The sequence below is a fragment of the Myxine glutinosa genome, chromosome 4 (assembly GCF_964187855.1).
Source record: "Myxine glutinosa chromosome 4, kmMyxGlut1.1, whole genome shotgun sequence".
In the NCBI taxonomy this organism is placed as follows: domain Eukaryota; kingdom Metazoa; phylum Chordata; class Myxini; order Myxiniformes; family Myxinidae; genus Myxine; species Myxine glutinosa.
In genome coordinates this window covers 76,326,801-76,349,820 of record NC_136264.1, presented here as the reverse complement: position 1 = coordinate 76,349,820, position 23,020 = coordinate 76,326,801, and the positions used below count along the sequence as shown (strand labels likewise).

Here is a 23,020-nt window from a genome sequence, read left to right as displayed (position 1 = left end):
GTATACAAAAAAAAAAAAAAAAAAAAAAAAATTTTTTTTAATTATTCGATTAATGACTAAATTTTTTTTTTTTTTTAGTTACAGATTCTGATGAAATGGTGGTGGTTTATGTGTTCTCTGACCGAATTGATTAATAATTTAATTTTTTTATGATTATTATTTCTTTATTTTCATTATTAATCATTTATTTATTTTCTTTCTCATTTGGCCAATATCTCAGGCACCTTAAGAGCTCGGAAGCTAATATTTGGACATGAGTGACCAAGTGATGTGGCTATCAAGGATATTTTTGATTTATTGATTAATCAATTAATCGATTAATTATTTAATTATTCGATTAATTACTAAAAAAATACTTTTTTTCAGTTACAGATTCTGATGAAATGGTGGTGGTTTAAGTGTTCTGTGACCGAATTGATTAATAATTTAATTTTTTAATGATTGTTATTTATTTATTTTCATTATTGATCATTTATTTATTTTCTTTCTCATTTGGCCAATATCTGAGGCATCCTTTGAGCTGGGAAGCTAATATTTGGACATGACATTGACCAAGTGATGTGGCTATCAAGGATATTTTTGATTTATTGATTAATCATTTAATCGATGAATTATTTATTGATTAATCAATTAATTATTTAATTTTTTATTAATGACTTATTGAATTAGATTTCTAAAAGATACATCTTCGGATGAAGCACTAGTGGTTTAGTTATGCTATTAGCCAATTGATTAAGAAAATATTTTGTGATAATCTTTGATTGATTTTAATTATACAATTAATCAATCAATTAGTGTACACCTCTCCCTTCCAATGCAGCCTCTATGAGCTGCACTGCGGTATTGCCGGGCGCTGAAGGCGCCCCGGCAATGCCGCGCTGCAGGATATTTAATTATTTGGCATGGGGGCGGTGTACTTTGAATGTATCTGTACTTGTTTGTTTTCTTTCTTGTTATACACCGCACCTTTCCTATGCCATCTCCAGGCATTGCAAATCGTCATTGCTGGGCACCGAAGGGGGCTCGGCAGTGACGCACGCTGAAAGGGAGTACTCAGTTTTCACTCTGTTTGTTTGTTTGTTTGTTGTACACCGCACCTTTCCTATGCCATCTCCAGGCATTGGAAATCGTCATTGCTGGGCACCGAAGGGGGTTCGGCAGTGACGCACGCTGAAAGGGAGTACTCAGTTTTCACTCTGTTTGTTTGTTGTGCACCGCACCTTTCCTATGCCATCTCCAGGCATTGCAAATCGTCATTGCTGGGCACCGAAGGGGGCTCGGCAGTGACGCACGCTGAAAGGGAGTAATCAGTTTTCACTCTGGTTGTTTATTTGTTTGTTTACTTGTTTTCTTGTTTGTTTGTCCGGGTGGTATCTCAGCCATCCTTTGAGCAAGGAAGCTGAAATTTCGGCACAAGAGTGAGCAAGTCCTTTGTCAAAAACTGTATTTTTTCTTTATTGATTCATCAAATAATTGAGGAGTTATTTAATTATTAGCGATGAATTAAGTACTTATTTAATTAATTAAATTTCCTTTCTCTTCTGACCATTAACTCAGGCACCTTTTGAGTTAGGAAGCTGATATTTGGACATGCCAATGACCAGGTGATTTGGCTGCAAAAGCTATTTTTGATTTATTAATTAATCAATTAATCGATTAATTATTTAATTATTCGATTAATGACTAAAACATTGTTTTTTTTTTTTTAAAGTTACAGAATCTGATGAAATGGTGGTGGTTTACGTGTTCTCTGACCGAATTGATTAATAATTTAATTTTTTATGATTATTATTTATTTATTTTCATTATTAAGCATTTATTTATTTTCTTTCTCATTTGGCCAATATCTCAGGCACCTTTTGAACTCAGAAGCTAATATTTGGACATGAGTGACCAAATGATGTGGCTTTCAAGGATATTTTTGATTTATTGATGAATCAATTAATCGATTAATTATTTAATTATTCGATTAATTACTAAAAAAAAAAAAAAAAATTCAGTTACAGATTCTGATGAAATGGTGGTGGTTTATGTGTTCTGTGACCGAATTGATTAATAATTTAATTTTTTAATGATTATTATTTATTTATTTTCATTATTAATCATTTATTTATTTTCTTTCTCATTTGGCCAATATCTCAGGCACCTTTTGAGCTGGGAAGCTAATATTTGGACAAGACAGTGACCAAGTGATGTGGCTATCAAGAATATTTTTGATTTATTGATTAATCATTTATTCGATTAATTATTTATTGATTAATCAATTAATTATTTAATTTTTTATTAACGACTTATTTAATTAAATTTCTAAAAGATACATCTTCGGATGAAGCACTAGTGGTTTAGTTATGCTATTAGCTAGCCAATTGATTAAGAAAATATTTTGTGATAATCTTTTATTGATTTTAATTATACAATTAATCAAACAATTAGTGTCACCTCTCCCTCCCAATGCAGCCTCTATGAGCTGCACTGCGGTATTGGCCGCGTGCCGAAGGCGCCCCGGCAATGCCGCGCTGTAGGATATTTAATTATTTGGCATGGGGGCGGTGTACTTTGAATGTATCTGCACTTGTTGAAAATTGGGTCGCCACGTCAAAATCCAAGATAGCCACCGCCATATATACGTATGAACCTTGTGAGCGAAATATCTTGAAATATAAACGAACTACTATCTTCTAATCTGGTGTGTGGGTGTATCTACGCATCAGGAAGAACGCTATTGAAAATTGGGTCGCCACGTCAAAATCCAAGATGACCACCACCATATATACGTCTGAACCTTGTGAGCGAAATATCTTGAAATATAAACGAACTACTAACTTCTAATCTGGTGTGTGGGTGTATCTACGCATCAAGAAGAACGCTATTGAAAATTGGGTCGCCACGTCAAAATCCAAGATGTCCGCCTTGCGTCTTCCACTTTTTCAACTCATCACTTCACCGACGGGGGACCGAGGCGTAACGCTTGTTTTTTTTCAGTTGCAGATTCTGATGAAATGGTGGTGGTTTATGTGTTCTGTGACCGAATTGATTAATAATTTATTTTTTAATGATTATTATTTATTTCTTTTCATTATTAATCATTTATTTATTTTCTTTCTCATTTTGCCGATATCTCAGGCACCTTTTGAGCTGGGAAGCTAATATTTGGACATGACTGACCAAGTGATGTGACTGTCAAGGATATTTTTGATTTATTGATTAATCATTTAATCGATTAATTATTTATTGATTAATTATTTATTGATTAATCAATTAATTATTTAATTTTTTATTCATGACTTATTTAATTAAATTTCTAAAAGATACATCTTCGGATGAAGCACGAGTGGTTTAGTTATGCTATTAGCCAATTGATTAAGAAAATATTTTGTGATAACCTTTTGTTGATTTTAATTATACAATTAATCAATCAATTATTGTGCACCTCTCCCTCCCAATGCAGTCTCCATGAGCTGCACTGCGGTATTGCCGGGTGCCAGAGGCGCCCCGGCAATGCCGCGCTGTAGAATATTTAATTATTTGGCATGGGGGCGGTGTGCTTTGAATGTATCTGTATTTATTTATTACTTGCAAAATCGAAGATTTTTCAAGTATACACAAAGAATTAAGTTAAGCACCCCCCCCGTTTTTTTACAACCTCGCACATTACAAGTTTGTTGTCGTCAAAACAGTGTAATATACCCATGATATTGCTATATTTTCTGGAGAAGTGATATTATGGTCACATAAAAACATAACAATCATGCCGTTTTCAATATTTTATTCTGAATAATTTAAGGTGAAATTTTTTGGGAATTTTAGGCATATTTTCACCTCAATTTAAGTATGGAGCTATAGGTCCATCACGGACAGTGTGGATGACGTTTATGTTTTCTAACGTACAGTCATTGTTCTGAGAAGACCTCTAGCGATCTTTGCGTCAATAACGTGTGTAGGACCCACGTGATCGGATCACTGACTCAACCCTACGTCTCATAGACCCTGTAAGCCGTCGTATGCGTTGCTGTGGCAGGTTGAACCCCCTCGAGCACGTTTGGGACATGTTGGGACGACAAATTGCGAAGATGGTCCCTCCAATAGCCAATCTGGATGAATTGGAACGTGCATTACATCGGGAATGGAACAACCTGCCACAGCAACGCATACGACGGCTTACAGGGTCTATGAGACGTAGGGTTGAGTCAGTGATCCGATCACGTGGGTCCTACACACGTTATTGACGCAAAGATCGCTAGAGGTCTTCTCAGAACAATGACTGTACGTTAGAAAACATAAACGTCATCCACACTGTCCGTGATGGACCTATAGCTCCATACTTAAATTGAGGTGAAAATATGCCTAAAATTCCCAAAAATTTTCACCTTAAATTATTCAGAATAAAATATTGAAAACGGCATGATTGTTATGTTTTTATGTGACCATAATATCACTTCTCCAGAAAATATAGCAATATCATGGGTATATTACACTGTTTTGACGACAACAAACTTGTAATGTGCGAGGTTGTAAAAAAACGGGGGGGGGTGCTTAACTTAATTCTTTGTGTATATATTGGTCGGTTGTGTTTGTGACTCTGTTAGTTTGTCACCGGCCTACAGGTCACAATTTTCAACCGATCTTCACCAAACTTCACCAAGTGGTAGAGTTGGTCAAATGCCAGAAGCCTATTGTTTTTGGGGTCAATAGGTCAAAAGGTCAACATAGGCCAAAGGTCACCAACTTTGCTAAATTTCTAAAATCCTCAATTTTCATCCGATTGACTTGAAATTTGGAGAGGACTTGCACATCTGGTCACTGAATTCAACCACCAAGTATTCTTGAGGTCAACATAGGCCAAAAGGTCAACATAGGCCAAATTTCTAAAATCCTCTATTTTCATCGAATTGACTTGAAAATTGAACAGCATTTGCACATTGAGTCACTAAATAGGGAAACTAACTATTTTTGAGGTCAAAAGGTCAAAGGTCAACTGAAGGTCAACCTTCCAAAATCATCATTTTTCATCTGAAAAATCATCACTTTTCATCCTGTTGACCCAAGCTTTTATCAAGATTGTAAATTTTAAACTTCATGAAATGGACAATTTGCTGTATCAATGGTAAACTTTTGGGGGAGGGCGTATTTTGCAAGTATCGTGCTACGCATGACGTTTTCTTGTTTATTTATTTATTTTATTTTTTTTAGGGGCTTTTTTTTTTTGGTTCACGAGTTATCAAGTGACCACTATATTTGTTATGTGTGTGCGTCTGTCTGTGTGTGTCTGTCCGCAGCATAACTACCTGATGATATCATCCGATCTTCATGAAACTTGGGTGGGAGGTTGATATCATGAGCTCGTTGTGTCCTGCGTCGACTGGGCGAATTACGCCCATTGTGGGCGGAGCCACGCCCGAAAAAGATGTTTTTCGGGGGCAATCGATTTCAAGCTACATCTTCTCCGAGGGTTTTGGTGGAATCTGACAGGGGTTTCGATATTTGGTTCGGCCATTGTCACGTGTCTAGCCCCACGGAGCTCGATTTTTCGTTTTCGCCTCAAGGTCACGAAATTTAGAAAAGTCGATTTTTGATGGTTTTATGACATTGTTCGCTTCCTGATAGGGTGAAATGTCGTACATGATCTTATATGATCACATACATAATGAAATGCAAGTTTTCCAACAAATTTCAGAATTCTCGACCCTAACCCCTCCCCTCATAAACTCCTCCACCCCACCCTCATTTTTCCTCCATTTCCCCCCTCACCCCTCCTCCTCAAAGCATCCTCCCCAGTTCTTCCCCCTTCCAATTCTCACCTCCATCTCCCCCAACCTTCTGCCTTGCTCTGCCCCCCTCCCCTCAAATAACACCTCACTGTTCCTCACCCAATCACCATCAAACCTTTTGTCCACCCCATACTTCCCTTTCTCCAAGCTATTCTGAAATTTCTCACACACTGTCAACAGCTCTCCCTACCTCTTCCACATCTTACCCTACCCCTTTCCCCCCCACCTGTTCTGTACCCGATGCTCCCCCAAACGTTGGTCCTCTCATCAAATTTGATCCTGACACCCCAACATACATACCCACCTCACAATCAATTATGTTCCAAGTCATCATGACAAATACCAACCCTATCCACGGAATAATAGGAAGTTTTAACAGGACGACTCTTTACTTCAGTATAGTGCTGATGATTACCTGACCTGCACTTTGATATGAACCACATTAATAGTTAGATATGACGTGGTTCTTTCACCAAGGAAAGACACGAATAGGAAAAGTCGCACTCCATTAAAGAAACATTGAGTGGCTCTGAAAAGAGCCGTTTGGGGAAGAACTCGAGAAACGAGTCCGAGCTCACTTGGAGCTGGTGTACTTGGTCACGGCCTTTGTACCTTCGGACACGGCGTGCTTGGCCAACTCCCCGGGAAGGAGCAGACGCACTGCCGTCTGGATCTCCCGCGATGTGATGGTGGAGCGCTTGTTGTAATGCGCCAGACGAGATGCTTCGGATGCGATGCGCTCAAAGATGTCGTTAACGAAGGAATTCATGATGCTCATCGCTTTGGAAGAAACACCCGTATCGGGGTGAACTTGTTTCAGCACCTTGTAGATGTAAATGGCGTAGCTTTCCTTTCTGCGATGACGCCGTTTACCGGGACCCTTTCGAGTCGCTTTAGAAACGGCTTTCTTCGAACCCTTCTTTGCTGCCACTTGCTTGGGAGGATCCGGAGGCATGACGAGTAGAGAAAAGAAAATAGAGAGCGAAACAACCAAGCATGAAATTGCAGAGAAAGAGTAAGAATAAGAATACGTGTGTGAGCGATTCCCTCTTATAAAGGGTTCATATGCAAATATGTGGATCACAGAGGGTTTCAGGTGGAGAACACAATCTAATGCTCAGTCATTGGATGGATGAAAAGTGGGCGTGTGTCATTCTTGATCCGAATTCCACCTCAAAATAACCCAATTCCCCAACCAATAGGCATTGACCTGACAAACAGTGAAGGTTCTCTGATTCTGTATTCCCCTCCACAAATCATGTCAGGACGTGGTAAAGGTGGTGGAAAGGTTCGTGCTAATGTTACGTATTACCTCCCCAAACCCTGATTACGGTGCACCTCAGTCTGGAGTGGGAACACGGCAGACAGATTTGTTATTTTGAGAGTTCTAATAAACCATAATAAAACCACACCAATGCGATTGCAGAACAAACAAGTAATTGTATAAAGAACTCTCACATACACAATAATAACACTATGAAAGAGAGTACAATGAAAATGTCATTTGCATGAACTGAACAATACATATGATGGTACCATCATTCCCCAATGCTCTCAAAGCAATAAACTCGCGATACACCAAGCAAGAGTGGAATGTAACATTCCCCAAAGTCCGTGAACGAAACCCAACGCAGTGAATGTCGAAATCGCGCAGAACGGCAAAACAACAGGCAGGTATTAGCACGGCTGCGGCTGAGGAGTGACGAGGTGAGAGGTCGATATGGGAACTGAGCCGATAGGAAAACTAACGTCAATCAACCCGATGAGGTCGACATGGAAATCCCAACGGCAAAACAAGATGCACCAAGCGGACAGCCTCTTCAAGTACAAAATGGCAGCTCGGCCTGCAATGGAGGCGCTTGCTTTACGTTACATTTTTTTTCTTTTACATTACATCATCACGTTACATTTTTTCACATTCCATCATCACATTACATCTTACATCATCATTTTTTCACATTCATTTTTTCATTTTTTTTTTCACATTTTTTTGTGAAAAATTTTTCACAATTTTTCACAATTTTTTTGTGAAACATTTTTTCACATTCCATCATCACATTACATCTTACATCATCACATCATCACATTACATCTTTTGCTTGAATCAAACGTTGTTGTCATGTCTGGACGTGGTAAAGGTGGAAAAAGTCTCAGCAAAGGAGGTGACAAACATCATCGTAAGGTACTGCGTGATAACATCCAGGGAATCACAAAGCCTGCTATTCATCGCCTTTCTCGTCGTGGTGGGGTAAAGCGCATCTCGGGTCTCATCTACGAGGAAACCCGTGGAGTTCCCAAGGTGTTCCTGGAAAATGTGATCCGCCACCGACACTGAGCACGCCAAGCGCAAGACCGTTACTGCCACGGATGTGGTGTACGCTTTGAAGCGCCAGGGCCGTTCGCTCTACGGTTTCGATGGTTAAACATTTTGGTGGTGGTGTTCATCAACAGCCACAACAACAAAACGGCTATTTTTAGAGCCACAAACTCGTTCATGAAGGAGCTTCAGTCGTCTTGAACTTTGCTTTATGTATTCTTTAATAGAGGATAGTTGATCTTGTGCTTTATTCATCCAATAAATTGAGAGCCACAAGTGTGAGAAACTCAACTGTACAATACAAATTTGTATTATTTGCAAATCATGTTCAGTTCCACCAATCTCAAAAAAATGCATTTCATGAAGTTCCCCTTGCCAAAAGACCCAATTCTGAAATCGATTAATGAATGATTTTTTTTGTCTTACGGGGCAAACTCACATTTATTTGGCAAAGATTTGCCTTTGCTTCTTTTCTTTCAGGGAAATGCTAAAACAGGCCCAAACGAGCTCACGATAGATATTGATGGGAGAAACGAGCAAGGGAGGGCGGACGGAGCTTTCCTTCGCGGAGAGGATCACGTCGGGCTCGGATTTCAGCCAATGGAGGGGAGAGTGAAGTTTCGACAAATGGATGGAGCATGAGGTGGGGCTTAAGTCTTCAGCGAATGGGAGAGTGTTTGAGGCAGCCAATAACAAACGTGCAAAATGTGCCAGCCAATCGCGAACGGCGGAAGCTCTCGCGGCGCAAACAAAATTAGACCGTGCATTTCTCATCTCATAATCTCATTTCATTCGCTGTTGTTTTGTTTTGTGTTGATCTTTGCCGGTCACGATGGCTCGAACGAAGCAAACCGCCCGTAAATCGACTGGTGGAAAAGCTCCCCGAAAGCAGTTGGCGACAAAGGCGGCACAGAAAAGTGCTCCAGCCACCGGTGGCGTGAAAAAGCCGCATCGTTACCGTCCAGGAACTGTGGCGCTGCGCGAGATCCGGCGCTACCAAAAGTCCACGGAGCTGCTCATTCGCAAGCTGCCGTTTCAGCGCCTCGTCCGTGAAATCGCACAGGATTTCAAGACCGATTTGCGATTTCAGAGCTCCGCAGTGATGGCGCTGCAGGAGGCGAGCGAGGCCTACCTCGTTGGGCTGTTTGAGGACACTAATTTGTGCGCGATTCACGCCAAACGTGTCACCATCATGCCCAAGGATATCCAGCTGGCACGACGTATCCGTGGGGAGCGAGCTTCAGCTGCTCGTCCAAGGTCTTGTGCACACCTTCCGTACCACACCACCCAACGGCTCTTTCCAGAGCCACAACACCTTTCTTGAAAGCGTAATCGACCTTTCACCGAACTCGCCACCTATATCTACCTTTTGTGTGCATACGGGTCGGAAGGAAATGCGTTTTGTAATGCCCTTTTTATAAAGACAGAGGGAAACGTTGAACAAGATGTGGAGGTTGGCTGTCTTCAGGGATGGGGTTTCACAATGTTTCAATGAAACCTCCACAGGATTGACAATTGTTGGGGCTCCTATGTAATGTCTCTTGCAAGGTGGTTCATGTTAAAATACACATTTTTTTATTTCAACCATATTACATGTATTATTTTATCCGTTCATATCCTCAAACCCAAAATAATAATGTAAACCCTGCTGTCTCCATTGCATTTCTGGTGCCAAAGAATACATAATACAAAGTTCAAATCGCCTGAAGCTCCTTCATGAACGAGTTGGTGGCTCTGAAAAGAGCCGTTTTGTTATTGCTGTTGATGAACACCACCCTCAATGTTTAACCACCGAAACCGTAGAGCGTACGGCCCTGGCGCTTCAAAGCGTACACCACATCCATGGCAGTAACGGTCTTGCGCTTGGCGTGCTCCGTGTAGGTAACAGCATCGCGGATCACATTTTCCAGGAACACCTTGAGAACTCCACGGGTTTCCTCGTAGATGAGACCCGAGATGCGCTTTACCCCACCACGACGAGCAAGGCGACGAATAGCAGGCTTTGTGATTCCCTGGATGTTATCACGGAGTACCTTGCGATGACGTTTCGCACCTCCTTTACCGAGACCCTTTCCACCTTTACCACGTCCAGACATGACCACAGTTTGCTTCTAAAAGCAAAACCACAAACGTTCGCGTCTCTGTGTGGATGGTGGTTGTACTGAGGCGTTATGTTGGTGGAGAGCTCGATGTGACTATTTGTTCTTTAACCTTTGCACTTTGCCTCATACATTTCATTATTTTCTCGAAGTGAAACGGTGCTTCCCTGATGATTTCTACCACGTCCGCGCGTGTGCTCTTTGCCTTTTCACCTCTCCAGCTGCGCATGCGCACGTTGTCCTTAAGCTTTGGCAATGTGCAACTGCACTCGCTCTTTCGGTCCCTTCGCTTTCGCTCAAAGAAACACAGAATTTTGTCAAATGAGGTTTAACTTCGGCAGTAATATACGGCGATTTCATTCTGAACACAACTGCAGAACTTTGTCAAAATAAACAACAAACGCAAACGACCCTGAAGTTATAAATACGCTTCAAAGGTCTCAAGTAATTGAAGGATCGACATTTTCATGATTTAGGATTTCAAGAAAAGTAAAACTGCCCTTTTTGGCGGACATTAACCTCGATGAACCACCGTCCATTATAAATGTAATTTCATTGCGGTTGAAACACAATAAATTATCGTGACGTTCAACCAGTAAACAGCAGAACCTTTCGCTATTATTACGAAGCTTTACTTTAACGCGTGGAAGATCTTTGAAGTTGCTGCATGGAAGACCTTGCACCTCTCTTGGACGACAGGGGATTAATTGAACTAGTCAAGTAAGACAGTGTTCATGATATATCACAACAGTTTCGTTTACAACACCTCGATGCACACAGAACATCACACGAAGCACGACACAAGAACAGGGGAGAAACCAGGTCGACGATTTTATTCGCGTTTGGATTTTAAAAAACGTTCGAAGCATTGCTTACACCCGTGTGCTGTTGGTAAGTGGTAACCAAGTATTTTCACATTTGTGCTGGTTCATGCTAAGATGACCTCGACACAAACCTCCAAAAAGGAGTTTTTTTTCTTGTTTGTTTCATTGCTTTGCAAAGGTGGCTGCAGACAGGTGCACATTTCACCATGAACTTTGTGAGGTTCAATTCAGGTCAAAGAAAATATTTTACTCTTGAAAAACAGATTCTGAGCATAGAAACCCCTTGGGCGAAGCCTGAGAACGTGTTCGATTAAGCCCGTGGTTCTTAACCTGGGTTCAACCGAACCCCAGGGGTTCAGTGAGCCAGTCTCAGTGGTTCGGCAGAGGGCCTCCGAAACGCATTGCAATTTGTTTTTTTGTTTGTTTTTAGTTTTGTATCAATTTTGAATCTATGTGTAATTACGCTTACTATTCATATTATTATTATTTTGCTATGTATGTTATGAACGAATGGAAATGTTATTTGTAATTGTATTCCCATCCCATTCATGGTTTCTCTGGTCTGTGTTTAAGATAAGTTGTTTCACACTGACTGTCGTAAGTTGAATCAATGAGCAACTTGCTAATTATTCTGTTGATGGTGCTTACTTGTTTACTTACTTATTGGATTTTGGACTTTGCAGGTGTTCGCAAATTCCAGTGAATAACCTTGATTAGCTTGCCGTGTGCCGTGCGTCATTGGTCGTGCCTTACTTTGGAGTTACTGATTAATTGAAAAGTAAGTTGGAAATGTTTGGATATGCAGGGCGGGTTCAGAGTTATATTAAAGTCAAAAGTGGATGGTGATTATAAAATATGATTGAATTACTCAGAAAATTAGGTGGAGGTGATATAACTCCTTTGGTCGCAATTCAAAACTAACAATTCGCAGTTTTCTATGTAATATTATAATGGGATTTGAGGTGACATAGAGTTGAGTAGATAATAAATCCCGTCATCGTAACTATAAGTTATGTTTCTTTCGTTAAAATTTCTCAGTTTTCAGAGGGGTACTGATTATATTGTTACGGGTCGCGGACAAGATGTTACTTTGGGCCGAGCGGATGGTCAACCGCGACCGTTACAGGATCCCCGATTAGCCCGACTCCCCCAACGTTGACCAATCGCGCCACAGGTATTCAATCGGGAATCGGGAAATCGCCTACATACTCTTTCATTCCTCTTTTCTCCCGCCTCTGGAACAAACTCCCTCACTCCCTTCAATCCCACTCCTCCCTCCAGGTCTTTAAAACAGCTGTTCACCACCATCTCTTATCTTCCCCCATCCAAAACCTTGATCTTTTCTACCCCCGCTAATTCACCCCAGATCCACCTTGTTTGAAATTCCAACTTCTTTCCTGGAAGTCCTGGCAGTGTCCATATGTTTTATACCTCTCCCACCGCCCCCTTCCCACGCCCCCCCCCCCAAGCCCTCGCCCTCTCTCAGATCTCTCGATGTCTCCATGTCTCTCGGTCCCTGCTCTCAAATGTTGTGTTTGTGTCCTTCCCCCTCTCTCCCCATCTTGTCTACCGCTCCCTATGTTATATGTTTTATGTGTCGGTTTGTCTTTCTGTGTGATTAATGTTCGCTCTTTCACGAGCCTCGACCTTGTACACAAAAAAAACAAAAAAAAAACAAAAACAAAAAAACCTCGAAAGCGACCGAATGTAAAGAGGAAGAGAGAAGACAGAGTACGGAGGAATAACAGGATTTATTATACACACAAGCAAAAAGAAGGAGCGATCAAAGTTATTTACAAGCAATGGATGGAAGAAGCAGTCACACAGTGAATCGTTAGCTTATACTATTCAATTTACTTAACCCCAGGACAACGATCAGGACAGACGACGTTCACACTTACACGGGGGAAATTGCAGGCAGGAATGGCGGAGGTGGGTTGCTGGAGAGGGAGGCAGGGTCAGGTCCCTGCAACCGGCAGGGCTGGAGGTAGCAGCTCCCAATTCTTCGCGTTTTTGGCGGGAAAACCCTCGGTCGCGTCGACGCTGCTGATGCTGTGGACGTCACGCGCTGGCTCGGTCACACCTGCTCCTCTCCTTCTGGTGGAGCCGTCTCCCTCCTCTCAGCGCGTCTCTCCAAAGCTTGTTTCATCTCCAAGTACCTCTCCTTTTTGGTTTGGAGCGTCTCTCATCTCTCATCTCACAGCTCACAGCTCATCTCTCCTCTCATCTCTCATGTCATCTCCCGAAGCAGTCCCTTCCAGTCGCTTTTATTACTCGGGTAGGAATCAAGCCGCCGGCTGCGAGGGCACGCCTACCGGGTCGCTCACCGCGGTGCTGATTGGCTGTTAGGGCTGTCCGATTCCCCCTTTGATCATGACGACGTGCCACGCCTGTGAGTTGGCGGCTCCTACCCCCCTCTTCTCCGAGTTTAGCACATGGGCAATGGCGGCTTGCGGGATTGAACACCACTCGCACCGCTTTTGAAAGGAACTTTGGAGAGCGGAGATGATTGGGGAAATTGAAAGGGGCCTACGCTTATTTCGTTTGATACAATGCAGAGTCAATCTAGTGGGAAACACATATTTAGCCTACATAGAATAAGGAAATAAGCTATTTAAAAAGATATATCGTGGCCTGTGTGTAAGTTTCATGGAATTAACTAGGGGGACGTCCTTCGACCTTATTTACTCTACGAGGGTCAGTTAAAACACAGCAAACCAGTTCTCACATTCTTTACACTTTCCAAATTCGTTACACTGCACCCTCCTTTCTTCAGGGCCGTCCCCGGGCCTACAAAATTTTAACTTAGTGTGACACGTAGGTGTAATTCCCTCTACTTTTAACCTGACCCTGAGTGTGACGATTTTAAAACACAAATAAGTATGTCCCCCTATTGCATTGCACCCTGTCTAACAGACTTAAGCCCACAGCTAACCGAATTACGGAATTGTTCTCAAACTATACATTTACGGTGGGGAGCATTATTTACAGTGACGTTATTTCTTATTTACAACGCAACCCAGGACCTGTGTTTTTTTTCTTTTTAGGGAACAAGAAAAAGAAATTCCTGTTGGGAGGGAGGAGACAGCACGCATTGCATCGATGCACCAGTACCAATACCACCAAAGCACCCAAAAGCACCAAAAGCACCACCAAGCACCAAAAGCACCACAAAAGCACCAAAAGCACCACTCGGTGCACAGTCACCACTGTTCATAATAAACACAACAAAACAACTGGTGGTGGTCTTCTCTTTCTCTGCTGGGCCGATGTTCTTCCCGACGTCTTCTGGCTTCATGCGGCCTACTTGGAAATAATAAAAAGCACAACTTGTGTTCATTTTTATTTAGGGCCTCAGGGGCCAACTAAGGGTGGTCCACCTGTTTGGCATAGGTGCCACCTTACCGAGGTCCGCAAGCAAGATTCCCTGGCCACTATGGCCGGTCTCCAACAGAGGTGCCCTGCCCCAGAACCTGGGGTCCATCATGTGGTACTTGGCCGCAGAACAGCGGTCCATAAAGTGGTACATCAACGCAATGCATGCTGGTTCTGAGAATCTCGTGCGCACAATGGCCATCTCACGCACGCTCCCCTCGGCGCCCAATGGCGCACAGGTCCTCAAGTGGGAGACAAAAGGGGGGAAGACAAATGAGCGAGGGGTAAGGTCACAAGGGTACACGTCAATAAAGGCAATGCAGGGTGAAGTGCGTACGGAGAGCGAAGTGAGAAAAACTCGTCCCTACCGTATGTCAACCCCCTGTCACCTACACTACCCTTGCCCTTACCCCATATTTACAACAATTTACACCTTTACAAATTCGTCACTACGTCTCGTCTTCCCCATCTTTCCCTTCTACACCAAATTCGTCTCCAATCCCTCTACTTCAAAATTTGCCATCACCCAATTCATCATCAATCCTCATAAGGAGGAAGAGATGGAACATCAAGCACAATGTCACACCCACGTCATGATGCGTCTCACATTCCAAACATTTGCACAGTAAAAAATAATCAAAACATGGCATGGTGTGGAGTACCTGTCACCTCAGGTGAGTGGATGCAGATGGTGCGAGGAGACTCCAATCCTAACTATCCTCTAAATGACATTAACACACTTTACACTACCCGGGGTCTCTCCCTGCCAATCCATTGGCCAACTTACACTATGGGTTCTAAAAACCAATTCCCATTGACCAAACTGCGGTGCTTCTCAATTTGGGGTCTCACTCCCCCGATTCATCTCCCGGTGCCCTCGCACAATTTCTGGGCTGCGACGTGTAGCTCTCCCAGCAGGTCTACCCACCTGCACACCTCCACCACTGCAGTTGCCACCCGAGCTTACCTAGCTCCTCACCCTACCCTATCTAGCTGGGGAAGGCCCCTCCTGGCTCTGTCACCCCACTCGGTGCCCTCTGGCACTGGGCTACCCGGGTCCATCCTCCGGATCCTCGGGCCCCATCCACAACCATGCTACCGGCTCCCAGAGCCCACCTGCGGCCTCACCTGGCCGACATCCTCACAGTGGTGGAGTGCCCAAACCAACTACACCCACTAACAGGCTACACGCCCAGCCATTTCCGCAACACTAATGCACCCATCCAATCACCATTCTTCCACCCGCACCACAGATGCCAATATCCAACCACAATTTACCTATACCCTCTACCTAACACTTACACTACCCGCCCCGGGTATTCGTGATGGGGGTCCACTCTTCCCCCCTTCACACCTTCGCACCATCCACTCCACTCCATTGTTTCCACCATACTCACTCCACGACCATCCATTCCAATACTCCATACCATTTATTCCATACACCTGTTGTTGCACACCTGTGCAATCATATCTGGTGCCACCTGCACCCTCCTTTCTTCCTGGACCATTTGGTCATCACAATACACATCACCATCACTCACTCATACACTGCTCCATCCACCTGTTCAGTTGCACACCTGTGCAATCACACCTGTTCCTCACACACAATCATTTACTCATACCATGCTCAATACACTTCTATACACCTCCAACACTCACACGGCATCATCTGAACTACCTGTTACCCTCTAGAAACTTGCACTTTCCAGTCACCCCTTTAAACTATTGCGCTCCCACGTCATTATCATCCACACTAAACTACCTGCGTCCCCACTACAGGTATCCTTGTCACCAACTAATCTTAACGTCACCTAATGTCATCTTCGCTAGATCCCTACACACAATATCCTAACCCACCCGGGCTAGTTTTCACTGCCATCAACCCCATAAACCTAGTGCTCCTTTGCCCCCCTCGTTGTGAGGGATGACAGAGTTGCCATCCCACCACATCGGGGAGGTCCCACTATCAATTTTGCTCATCCAAATTCCAACCAATTCAAAAATTTTCCATTTACTGCCAATTCTACCCACTATTATAAATTTCGTATCAAATCACTATCACTATCACCATCACCATCATCACAGTCCACTATATCCTAGCCTCGGTGCGTCGTGACATCATTAAACTCGGTTCGTAAAGCCGAGCAATGAATTCGGGTGGTTTGGTCACCTGCAGGTTGAATCCATCCGGCTTTCGGTTCAAGGGAGGTGGTTTGGTTGGGCCGAGATTCCACGCACCATCTCGGCGCGGCACCTTGCGGTCCCGGCCCGATGGCTCAATCTCTCTCGGTCGGAACCCCGTCCCAACAAGGGGGCACCGTTCCGCTCCCTCCCACTCACCCTTGAACCGGACCGGTCGCCTGGCCCGACAAGGCCCGGACTCGACCGTGCGGGGCGGGGCCAAGCCCGAATCGGCAACGACGCTTCGAAGAGAAGCGACGCAGCATCGATCCGCGCCGGGCCTCGCACCCAACAAAGCACACCGCGCCCCGAGTGCTCGCATCGGCTATCCGTCGCCCTAACCGCTAACCCGGTTACCGTCGATGCTTCACCTGCATGCTCACACGCATACGCTACCCCTTTCACCCTCACAAAACCCGGCGTTCCAACGCCGTCCGTACATTCCACCAACGCTCTCCCTGTTACACACCACACCTCTCACGCACACTCTTGCGCACACCTCGGTCCACACCTCTCCTCCGTTACGTCCTCCGTAACACTCACCATGGGCGTGCACTCTGGCATCCACCCACTAACGCGCTCAGATGGGCTCTCCCACACTCGCGCCATGACCAACTCAGGTGTGCTTCCTCGCACACCCTCAACCATTCCAAGCGTGCATTCTCGCACCCGCTCCACCACCAACTCACTCCTCGTGTCACTCTCACCCTCGCACGTACACTCAGTACACCCCGACGTGCATTCTCGCTCGCACTCGGTTTCACTCCCACACTTTATAACACACCCACTCGCCGACGCACACTTTTTCCTCCCACGCGTGCCATTTCCACTCACACGGGACCCTTCACCAACGCCCGGATGCCTCCTCGATCTCAAGCGCGCGAAAATTCTTTTGTCGCCAAACATCCTTTTACAAAATCTCCCCGCACAATACACAGCACGTCTCACCTTCGGGGTTCTTCTTCCTCCCTGCACCAAAACCTGCAAACTTCCATTCGGGTTAAGCACAGCATCGTGATGTGAGCAGGGACTTTGCACATTTGCCATTTCTCCCTGCAATTCCCGGGCTACCTCCGTCATCTCTTCAATTTTAATTCCCAGCACTGCTTTTTCTTTATTCACCTTGACGACCGCTGGCTTTAATAAAACACCCTCTACCTCATCGGTCGCCGGCTTTTCCAAACCCCGTGTCACGATTTCTACCCCCGTCATTGTACCCGCGCTTTCCTCCGCTTCGCTCAACCGGCGCTTCTCGACCCGCGTTACCTCCTCGTGCACCCCTGGGACCCTTTCGCCCACCATGCGATCCATGGTCTCCCCACATTTTTGCATGCGGTCACCCATTCTATCCCCAATCTTGCCGATTCGCTCCATTTTGCTTCCTAGCCTCTCAAATTTATTGTCTAGTCGCTCCCCCATTCTGTCCATAAGGGCCCCCATTTCTCCCATTTTGCCCCCCATTTCACCCCCCAATCGCTCACTATCAGCCCTTGCTTCGTCCCTCATTGCCTTCATTTGCTCATTTTGAGCGTCCATCCGGTTCCCCATTTGTCCCATTTGGCCTTCCAATCGCTCACTATTCTTGTCCATAAGGGCCTTCATTTGTATCATAAAAAGATTCAAATCCACCGGTGGCGCTGCTGCGGTCGCGGGCGCGGCAAAATTTGGTGCCGCTACACCCACGTGCGCGAGGACGCCATTTTGTGCGCCTGATACTCCCTCAACCACATTGCCATTGCTCTCCTCCTCCCTTTCCTCCACATACATTTCCCCGAGGTCCTGGGTTACCCCTAACCCGTCTATCTCCCCTACCGACATCCGATCGCCTTGATTGTCCATGGCGCGATCTCAAAATTCGGGTTTTATAAAACAACAAAATTTCGGCAGCTCGTAATTTTGACCAAATTTTTTTCTACACGTTTTTAAAAATTTGGTTCAGGCCTCGTATCCCACTCCTGACACCAATTGTTAAGGGTCGCGGACAAGATGTTACTTTGGGCCGAGCGGATGGTCAACCGCGACCGTTACAGGATCCCCGATTAGCCCGACTCCCCCAACGTTGACCAATCGCGCCACAGGTATTCAATCAGGAAACCTCTAAAGCGACCGAATGTAAAGAGGAAGAGAGAAGACAGAGTACGGAGGAATAACAGGCTTTATTATACACACAAGCAAAAAGAAGGAGCGATCAAAGTTATTTACAAGCAATGGATGGAAGAAGCAGTCACACAGTGAATCGTTAGCTTATACTATTCAATTTACTTAACCCCAGGACAACGATCAGGACAGACGACATTCACACTTACACGGGGGAAATTGCAGGCAGGAATGGCGGAGGTGGGTTGCTGGAGAGGGAGGCAGGGTCAGGTCCCTGCAACCGGCAGGGCTGGAGGTAGCAGCTCCCAATTCTTCGCGTTTTTGGCAGGAAAACCCTCGGTCGCGTCGACGCTGCTGATGCTGTGGACGTCACGCGCTGGCTCGGTCACACCTGCTCCTCTCCTTCTGGTGGAGCCGTCTCCCTCCTCTCAGCGCGTCTCTCCAAAACTTGTTTCATCTCCAAGTACCTCTCCTTTTTGGTTTGGAGCGTTTCTCATCTCTCATCTCACAGCTCACAGCTCATCTCTCCTCTCATCTCTCATGTCATCTCCCGAAGCAGTCCCTTCCAGTCGCTTTTATTACTCGGGTAGGAATCAAGCCGCCGGCTGCGAGGGCACGCCTACCGGGTCGCTCACCGCGGTGCTGATTGGCTGTTAGGGCTGTCCGATTCCCCCTTTGATCATGACGACGTGCCATGCCTGTGAGTTGGCGGCTCCTACCCCCCTCTTCTCCGACTTTAGCACATGGGCAATGGCGGCTTGCGGGATTGAACACCACTCGCACCGCTTTTGAAAGGAACTTTGGAGAGCGGAGATGATTGGGGAAATTGAAAGGGGCCTACGCTTATTTCGTTTGATACAATTGTTACGTGGTCCCCTCGGTGACTACCTGGTCTCGGTGACCCCCGGACCGTGAGAGGAACTTCGCCAGAAAGTAGTATTATATATGCGCTTTCGCAACGCAATCCCTATGAATTCCACCCAAGAGAAAACTGATGTTCAATGATATATTTCAAGGGTAAGGATATCATACAATTTCAATGATACAATCAAGGATATATTCCCCGAGCAATCAACAACAAACAACCATCAACAATTCCCAATCCACAATCAATTCCCTATATGATTAAGATGGCCATCTTATATATGTGTGTCCCCGTTGGTACTCACGACCCCCTTTTGGTCTCTGTCCCGCACAATGTCTCTGGGCCCCTCCTGACCAAGATGATGGTCGGCGTCGCCGCACTCGTGCGGTTGAACGAACCCCGGGTGGACGTGTTTCCACCGGGCAGGTATCGTACCAGGCACCATGGCTGCAGCCCCTCGTGGCCACGCGAAGCGGGTACGGTAAAGCCAGCAAAAGCCCCACGCCACTTGCAACGCGTGTTAGGCCCCAACGTGCGACCCGTACGCGTCTTTTTAGATGGTGTCGCGAACGGTGCCAGACGCTGGGTCGGTGCACGGCCACACGACAGTTTGACGTCCACCGGGCAGGTATCCGTCCCGGTAACTCCTCTCGCCAGACGGGCTCGGGAACGCCGCTTTTCCACACGGCTCAATATCAATCCCACCTTTCGTCGGAGCGGGGCGAGGAAGAAGAATCCTCGTCGCTTTTCTTCCTCGTGTCTTTTCCTCTTCCGTTTCCGGTCTCTTTTTCAGAAGGGCTCCTGACCCTCCAACCACAACAACCCTTAATCTACTACACCTTGATAAGCAAAGACCTGAATGGTAATTCACATACATTCACATAAATATGTAACACTCCCCCCCTTCAAGAAAGAAAGTTTGAACCCAGCGAAAACTTTCTTTGCCGGCCAATTTGGATAAACAAACCAGATAACTCAACCCCCCCACATTATCAGTTCCCCCCGGGCACAGTTATCACTTAAAAATAAAGCAACAAAATTTCACACAACCCCCAGAGATTTTCAAAGGTAATTCCCTCTGGACAAAGCACCAGCCACGACATTGTCCCTGCCCTTTACATGTTCAATTTCCCCTTGGACTCCTGCCAAGCCAAACTCCATCTCATGACCCTCTGACTTTGACTGTCAGTTTCTTGTGAATGAAGGTTAAGGGGTTGATCAAAGATCCAAAGTTAAGCAACTCGATAGCACTTTTTTCGGGAGGCCAAGCCGAGTATTCACTACATGGATGCCTTTAGGAACGTGGAGTTCACGGTTAGTCTGTGCAGGAAAGTTCCCTACATGGGCGCCTTGAGGAACGTGGAGTTCACGGTTAGTCCGTGCATGAAAGTTCACTACCTGGACGCCTTTAGGAACGTGGCGTTCACGGTTAATCCGTGTAGGAATCTTGGCTCGGCGGCTCCGCCGCATTCAGTGCTTCAGCTTTTCAGAACTTCCCTAATAATTATGGTGGGACCGCTTGTCACTGTAGTCCCATGAATAGCGGTCTCCTTCTCGGCCACTACTTTGACAATCCTTCCTTCGGGGGCTGCCGTAACTCAGGGAGCCTCCATAATAATATTGATTGCGGCCACCACCAAAACTACCGCCCAGTTGTACTCTCCTGTAGACCTCTCGACGCCTACGAAATGCCTTCCCTACTGTTATGGTCCGACCCTCCAAATCCTTGCCATTCCAATTCTTCTCTGCTTCTCTGGCGTCTTTTGTGCTTGCAAACGTGACAAAGCCGAACCCTCTTGACTGTTGCGTTTCCCTGTCTCTTACCAACCACACTTCCACCAGCGGCCCATATCTGTTGAAGACAGAGGTCAGAACTTCTTCCTCTGTTTTGAAGTTCAGTCCCCCTACAAATAACTTGGTACTTTTGTCGCCACCCCGAGCTGGTGTGGTGTTATTTTCCCTGCTGGGCTCTTTACCAACCCTCAGGTTACCATAAACTTGACCCCCGGCCAAATCATTCCCGATAACCACAGATACACCCTCTACAGGAAGTGTGGCTTGTAAACCGACGGTGACCGGTCCTGACCCCAACTCGGACTCCAAATGGATGACATGAAGTGGAGCACTAACACCGCCACCGATCCCCTGTAAACGAACACTATCCCCCGTTGCCGTCTCCTCGGACCATGGCAAAATGCCTTCAAGCATTAAAGATTGATGTGCTCCTGTGTCCCTCAATATCCTAACCGGTCTCCGGTTAGTCGAGGCTCCATCCAGTGACACAAACCCCTCTGAAATAAATGGTTGGTAACCCTTTTGATGGCGATTTCTCACAATGGCCATTGCATTTGGAGTCGTAATAGTCGGACTCCGCTCTGGGTCTTCCCTTTTCATGCGGTAACAACTGGACATCAAGTGTCCAGGTTTCTTGCAAAAAGCGCAAGTAGGCCCGGAGGAAAAACTCGTGGTCTGCCTCGGGCCCCCCAAAATATAAGTTTGTCTTGGGCCCGCATCCCTCTGATTTCGAACAGGTGGGGTATCCGCGTTGTCCCCATAATCCTCTCGAGGCCGCCGCCATGTATTGTCGTTCTCCGCACCTGCTGTTCCCCACCTCCCCTGCGGAGATCTAGGCGAGGAGTTAGGTTCGTGGACCCCTATTCGGTGGGTTAAAGCATAATCATCTGCCATGGTGGCTGCGTCCCACAACTTTGGTACTTTCTTTTCCTGCAGGTACACTTTGATGTCCTCGTGGACACACTGCTGGAATTCCTCCACCAGGATCAAGTCACGCAATGTTTCGAAGTCTTTCCCGACTCCTTTTGACTCACACCACCGATCAAACATGTTTTCTTTCACTCTGGCAAACTCCACATGGGTCTCACTCTCCCTCTTCCTGGCATTCCTGAATTTTTGCCTGTAAGCTTCCGGAACCAACTCATAGGCTTTGAGGATGTGCTTCTTCAGTACCTCATAATCTGCACATTGGTCCATTGGTAGCGCCGAATAAATCTCTTGAGCTTTTCCCACCAGCACACTTTGCACTAGTATGGTCCAGGCCTCCTCCGGCCAGTTTAATTGTCGAGCCACTTTCTCAAAGTGTGGAAAAAATTTCGCGACTTCCTTTTCACTGAACGGTGGAACCAGCCTCACATGTCTGCCCACATCCCAGGTTTTCTGGTTAGGTGTCGACCCCGTCAGCAAGGGTGGTGCCTCTCCCCGTTCTCTCATTAACTCCAGCTCCTTGAATTTAATTTCCTGCCGAAGCTCCATGTCACGTTCCTTTAATTCCCTTTCTGCTTTTCTCTCCTCTGCTTCGAGTTCCCTTGCAGCTCTCCTCTCCTCTGCTTGTTTCTCTTCTCTCCTCGCTTCTGCTTTCCTTTCTTCTTCTTTTAACCTTTCCTGGAGTTCTCGTTCCACTCTCCTTTCCTCTGCTTGTTTCTCTTCTCTCCTCTCTTCTGCTTTCCTTTCCTCTTCTGATCTTTCCTTTTCTGCTT

General features: G+C 45.6%; 3 protein-coding genes and 1 pseudogene across 6 annotated transcripts in view; 2 read left to right on the top strand and 2 right to left on the bottom strand.

Moving 5' to 3' along the window:
- Positions 1-6,930, bottom strand: part of LOC137424847 (histone H2B 1/2-like) — a 55,537-nt gene extending 48,607 nt beyond the window's left edge. For 2 of the 4 annotated variants that reach the window (XM_078776000.1, XM_078775999.1), the window contains exon 1: positions 6,381-6,927. In XM_078776000.1, the coding sequence (XP_078632126.1) occupies positions 6,381-6,723 (343 nt within the window). In that variant the 5' untranslated portion in view covers positions 6,724-6,927. Of the gene's footprint in view, positions 1-6,265 lie in introns of those variants that run through there. The other 2 variants (XM_078775997.1, XM_078775998.1) reach the window with 2 other exon arrangements.
- A 957-nt stretch (positions 6,931-7,887) lies between these two features.
- On the top strand, positions 7,888-8,191 carry LOC144891537 (histone H4-like; annotated as a pseudogene).
- Positions 8,192-8,698: 507 nt separating this feature from the next.
- Positions 8,699-9,784, top strand: LOC137424858 (histone H3). The gene has a single exon (XM_068112726.2). It carries the CDS (start codon positions 8,918-8,920, stop codon positions 9,407-9,409), a length of 492 nt encoding a protein of 163 aa, XP_067968827.2. The 5' UTR covers positions 8,699-8,917; the 3' UTR covers positions 9,410-9,784.
- LOC137411195 (histone H4) lies at positions 9,652-10,511 on the bottom strand. The gene has a single exon (XM_078775156.1). It carries the CDS (start codon positions 10,179-10,181, stop codon positions 9,870-9,872), a length of 312 nt encoding a protein of 103 aa, XP_078631282.1. The 5' UTR covers positions 10,182-10,511; the 3' UTR covers positions 9,652-9,869.
- Positions 10,512-23,020: the final 12,509 nt, after the last annotated feature.

What these genes read in the sequence shown, in the direction of transcription:
- LOC137411195 (XM_078775156.1), bottom strand. Translation starts at nt 10,181, where the DNA reads ATGTCTGGACGTGGTAAAGGTGGAAAGGGTCTCGGTAAAGGAGGTGCG.
- LOC137424858 (XM_068112726.2), top strand. Translation starts at nt 8,918, where the DNA reads ATGGCTCGAACGAAGCAAACCGCCCGTAAATCGACTGGTGGAAAAGCT.